This window comes from Sabethes cyaneus, chromosome 3 (assembly GCF_943734655.1).
Source record: "Sabethes cyaneus chromosome 3, idSabCyanKW18_F2, whole genome shotgun sequence".
Lineage (NCBI taxonomy): Eukaryota > Metazoa > Arthropoda > Insecta > Diptera > Culicidae > Sabethes > Sabethes cyaneus.
In genome coordinates this window covers 99,605,487-99,611,486 of record NC_071355.1, presented here as the reverse complement: position 1 = coordinate 99,611,486, position 6,000 = coordinate 99,605,487, and the positions used below count along the sequence as shown (strand labels likewise).

The 6,000-nt window shown below is 38.2% G+C and overlaps 1 protein-coding gene across 1 annotated transcript in view; it reads left to right on the top strand.

Moving 5' to 3' along the window:
• The first annotated feature begins 1,951 nt into the window (after positions 1 to 1,951).
• The window catches only part of LOC128744729 (amyloid-beta-like protein), a 156,507-nt gene continuing 152,458 nt past the window's right edge, over positions 1,952 to 6,000 (top strand). The window contains exon 1 of the mRNA XM_053841928.1: positions 1,952 to 2,020. Within this exon, the coding sequence (XP_053697903.1) occupies positions 1,952 to 2,020 (69 nt within the window). The remainder of the gene's footprint in view (positions 2,021 to 6,000) is intronic.

Genomic DNA, 6,000 nt, shown 5'->3' with positions numbered 1-6,000 from the left:
AAAGTAAAATAGCACTTTTATGAGCGATACCGCACTTTGGATGGTACAATTTTCCTTGCAATCAGCAATATTATTCCTATTGCAAACAGCTTCAGCGAAGGCCACAGCTAATGTCAAAAAATCTTTGTATGTGTGCGTGGTGGAATACTCCAAAGGCTTTAATCCTAACAGGTTTTACTTTTCAATACAAACAAGTATTTTTAATGCTTACGCTTGTCAAATTGAATTTTATTTTTACACGAATAAGATAATCCAATTTCGAACTAATTTTATTTGTTTGTATATCGATTGAGTCAGAATGTTTTGAATATATCTAGTATTATATTTTATTCTAAATAAAGTGTTTTATTCCAAATGACCATTGTATTTTTATTGTAAGTTTGAAGACTAATTTTCACCACTAAACAATTAAAAGTGTGTAATAAAAGGTAGAGTGCCACTTGGTATGAGAATATGGGATATACAACTTGCTATTGAAAATACTCCTGACCCGATATTGAAATTTAAACGCATCAGAAATGTCGATTCATTAGTAATCTTTGAAATAGATGATTTTACGAGAAGAAATTTGTACCGTTTTTATGAAAATTATTATTCAAGTTAAATTGGCTTGATTCTTAACGATTGCTTGAAAATACTATTTGTAACTATGTTACATAAACTACAAATAAAAACTGTTTAGACAAATCATTTTAGAATAATCTTTGATGTGCGTGGTTTCTCTAAGTGGATTCTAAAAAGAGCCAAAAGAGTAAAAACAGTTTATACCTATTTCATCTGTGCATTTTCATAGCACTGACCGGACTAACTAATTTCTAACTAGCACATAAAATGTCCCACCTCGAGTGCAGTTTACGTTTCGGGATTACTTCCGATCGGCTCTCCTGGCTGCACGATTTAATGGGTTCGCCCTTCCTTTGTGGTAACCGGATGGACGAGCATAAGAATTTGTACGCTCGATGTATGCTCTCTCTCTCTCTCTCTGTCTCCCGCTTTGCGTTCTCTCGCAAAACCCTGCCTGATTCAGTTCAGTTTCCACCATTTGCATTTCACGGGAACGATTTGAATTCTTCCGTCAGTTTCGAACTCGTGTTGTATGGTGACACATCAAACAGGTCGACTACCAGCGGTAACGGAAATACCAAATTGCCAGTGTAGTGGTCACTTTATTTTCTAGGGAGTTTACTCATTTTCTCTTTAGGTGGGGAAAGAAGGTGTAAGGTTGTCAGGAGTGGAAGGAAACTGCTATGTCTCCGATGTGTGCGGTGAATCATATCTAGATCGAAGCGCGTGTTGCCTAAGGAAAAACAGGAAACGCTCTGGCGACGGTGAACGGTAAAGGCGAAACGCATATATAGAAGGATTAGCCAGAGGGCACCCAATACGACAGAACCCAGTCGAACCAGTTTCAAAGGTGTCCGGTGAACCGGCTCTGATAGTATATCAGATTGCATTGGTTGATTAGTGAGGAAAACAGTTGTACAAGAATTGGTGAAAATCTCCTTCACAGGATGAATATCAGGTTGTAGCGCAAGCACAGCAGTGGAACCCGACAACAGATTTAGTGTGAAGAAATTTTTGTGCCCAAGGATATAAGAATTGAAAACGTATCGAGATAAAATCGATTTGTAATGTGATTACTGGTTTCCGGTCCTTTACCTCTGCAGTGTAATACTGGTGTTGTGTTTGTTGAATCAATTTTATTGTGTTTTATATGATCTTTATTTTATTCTAATTCATTTTATCAGTCAGCTCTTCGTCGCTAACTAGATGTCCGAATGCTAACGTAGAAGTGAAGTGGTGAAAAGTTATACCAAAAGGAGAAAAACAAGGTGGCAAGAAAATCGATTTCACGGGTCAGAGAATTCGAATAAAAAGTTATAACAGCATCGAGCTGTGTAGTGACATAGTGTTTGGAAACGGAGTGCAGTTTTCTGTAAGTTACGTAAAAATGTTATCTCGGTGGTCTGCGGTGTTGGCGATTTTTATCGTGACGTGGAGTTCATCACATCAAGCACAGGCAAGGATATATTTTGATTGCTTTATAATATAGGACAAGTCATTCAAATGTTATGATTCTTAATTGAGAACGGGACTCAGTGTGGTATTGTTCAAAAGCTTGAGGTAAAAACCGCAACCTACTAGACTTAATTAGTCTATGTTGAAATGTCAAGCGGCCACTCATTAAAACGACAAATAATCGCCAAACAAAACGCTGTGCTGAAACAAAGATTATTGATCCGTTTTTCCACTTTTTCTCGACTGCTGCTGAAAACGTCAAAATATCGTAATGTTTATTGTTTGTAGAATATTCCATGCCTACTTCGCCTAGGTGGATCCGCCTGGTGAAGAGTGGTTAGATGTGAGGTGAAAATGAAGTAAAAAGCATTTTTTTCTGCTCTTTGAATGTCCCTCTCTTGAGAGAAGAGTAGGGTATGGCTGCAACGCGCTACAACACCCCTCAGTGTGGCTGTATGCCGCCACAAAGGTTTTCCAACCCACGATGCCTGTTTTCCTCCTCGTTATACGGCGTCAGTGATGCCAAATGACTCACACAGTAGTGCCCTTCCCCTGAAGAAATTTATGGATTTTTGGATAACCAAAAATAGGCGCATAATACTTTTTTATGCAAATCCTTTCTGTACCGTAATTGACCGTTGCCGGTAGAAGTTTTCCTGAGTAAACTTGATGTTTTGGAAATTTTTTTTATCAAAATATATAAGAAAGAGTTTATTGATCAGAGTAGTCTTTATTAAAATAAGGCCTTCTTTGAAATTTATGGACGAAAAATTAAAATCCATGAAATATTCATTACAGCTGAAAAAACTAGATTGCTAAAATAAAAGATTCAAATTGTATATTTAGACTGTAGTTTACAAACGCCAGACACCAATATTTAATACATTTTAGTTGAAATGTCTGTGATGTGATGATTCAAATTTAGGCTGTGGGTTTAACCCATAATAGCAAACATTTGTATGCCAAATTCGTACACGGGAACGAATGCTTCAGCGTATTGTTCTCGAAAGCATAATTTTCTTTCGCCTCAGGATTTCAAATTTTTTTATTAGGAGAATGGTTGCTCCATTATCATTATAAGTCTTTGGCTTTTATTTTTATTTCTTTTTATTAGTACGTCTGCAACGTTGAACCTTAGAATTCGGTTTCCACGAGCCACTCGTTCCACAAAGGGAAATTGGTGACAGGTACGAAGACATCTAGCACTTCGACACACCATCACCATTTTTTGCAAGTAATGGTTGGCATAAATCACAAAGTATTCGAAAATGGTCATTCACATCTTTTGTAATGTTAATTTGTTAGTAAGTGTGTTATACCCGTTTAGAACGATAACAAGCATGTTGCGAAACCGCGTATTCAGTTGATTTTTACATTAACGTAGGTTATAATATACCGGTCAAAATTGAGACACATTTCAGCTTTTTACCTTTGTTTATGACTCATTTCAAATATTTAATAGGTACAAATGTATCATTAAAGCGTTGATATATCAATATTTGATCAAGTATCATATTTCGTCTTTATTCGATTTCCATATGCCACGATGGATATAATGCAGAAGATTTTCCTACTTTTTTCAGCAGCGGTAATCCGCGAGTAAAGTGAAGTTAGTTCTAGTTTTAGTCTTAGCTCTAGATTGCTTTTGTAAACCTTATTCACGTTTTATTCATTTTATTCATTTTAGCGTATATTTGTATTTTATGTGTTGGACAATCATTGGGGCTATATTAGCCTGTTGATTTAATCACCTCAAATCACCTGTAATATCCTGCTGTTTAAAAGAAATTGTCGCATGTTATCATATAGAAGTAGCTACAATATCTTAAAATTTATGTTCCTGAATGCATTTTATTAAAAAGAATTGCTTTTTGATAAACATATGAGTGGCTTGTTCTTCTGACAGTTCAGAGTAAATGAGAACAATATGACCTTAAGTTTTAAGAAGACAGACGTTTCATGTTCGGGGTTAAAAACAAAATGCGCAAAAAATATAAAAGATTAATGCGACCGACGATTGGGAAATTCAACATTTTCTAAATATTTGCATATTGCAATTAAACATCAAAGCACGATAATTTGAAATGCATCTTTCAATAGTTTTCGGTGTGCATTTCACTTTGCACAAAAACCGCTTTTAAGGGGAGACCCGAAATCGAGAGTTTTATTCCTTCAGAAATGTCATGTCAAAAGAATTTTTGATATTTGATCTCCTTGAAACTGTGAGGTTAACTCAAGGAAAGTGCATCACTGTACGAAATTTTAAACACGTTTTACTTAAACCATATATTTTGAACTGGCGGTACGTGTATCTCAGAATCAGAATTTGGCGGAAATTTTTGTGCAGATTTTTTTTTGTACAAATCTGTGCTTCAATCATGCATTTGGATTTATCAAATATTTGAAATGTGTAATAAACAAAGGTAAAAAGCTGCAATGTGTCTCAATTTTGACCAGCATGTAAAATTTAATTATTTAAATTATTACGTAGCCGTTTTTTTATATCTCAATTTTTAATTTTTTATGAGCTCTCAATTCGCGATTTTTGATGAAAAAACACCTTTCTTTTAGAAAAATTGCCTCCATTTTGGTAATTTCTCGAATTTTCAGATATCGCTACGCATTGGCGTAGCCAGAGGGAGTAGAGGCCAGGTACCCTCCAGAATTCTGCAGGCCCCCTCCAGAAATGTTCTCCACTGGAATTTGAAAACCGAAAAAATCAGTGTACATATTCACACTGCGTTGATGTATTTTTGTAAACACGAAGTTGCCATCGTCGTCAACAGCCTAGAGCCGAGGTGACTCATGCTGTTTCAAGCAATTGCCATTCAACTTGATTTTGGACCACTCGTTGCCAATTTCCCAGTCGTCTCAGAATTCGCAATCGACCATCGAATCACTTTCGACCTGGTCGAGCCATCTTGCACGTTGAGCCCCCTGTTCCTGATGCCAGCGCGGTTGTTAAAGAGAACTGTTTTCATCGCACTGTCGTCCGGCATCTTTACGACGTGTCCGCCCCACTGCATCTAGATGTACGATGGGAATCTCTTCAAGCAGTGCCTGTAACTCGTGATTGGCCTCGTATGGCCTCCGCCAATCTCCACTTGCAGTTCGTACTCCGCCAAATATCGTCCGCCTCCGCAGTACCTTGCGCTCGAAAATGGTCAGGGCGCGTATGTCTTCCGTGAGCAGTATCACGGCTTCAAATCCATAAAGAACTACTGGTCTAATAAGGGTTTTGTACATCGTCAGCTTCGTATGGCGGCGTGTGATTCTTGATCGTAGCGGTGTACGAAGGGCAAAGCAGGCCCGATTTCCCGCTTGAATGCGCCCGTGGATCTCCTTACTAGTGTTATCCACGGTCACCAGCGATTCCAAATACATGAACTCATCTCCCACTTCTAGTTCGCCCCGCCAACAATTACCGTCCGTGGGAGGCACGCATTTGTTTCTTTTGATGTATTTGGTTATCGACGCATTTATTTTTACCTCAATCCTCCTATTCTCCGCTTTCAATTTGGCGTAGATTTCCGCCGCAGTTGCAAAGTTCCTGGCTATGATATGCAAGTCATCTGCAAAGCCTAGGAATAAGTGAAAATTATGCGTCTCGTTTCGATGCTCGATCGTATGATCATCCCCTCAAGAGCGATGTTGAACAACATGCAGGTTATCCTGCCGTCACCTTGTCTCAACTCTCGTCGCGTCTCGATGGGACTCGAGAGTGTCCCCGAGATGCGCTTGAAACACATCATTCGATCCAATATAGCTCTGAATAGTCGCGTCAGTTTATTCGGAAAACCGTGTTCGGGCTTTATCTTCCATAGCTGGTGTCGATGAACTGTATCGTACGCTACTTCGAAATAAATAAATAAATGTGATGAGTGGGTATGCTGTATTCATGACATCTCTACAAGATCTGTCCATCGCTATTAGTTTTATTGGTGACAGCCACTGTAACAGGATCTGAGAGAGTACCTGGTG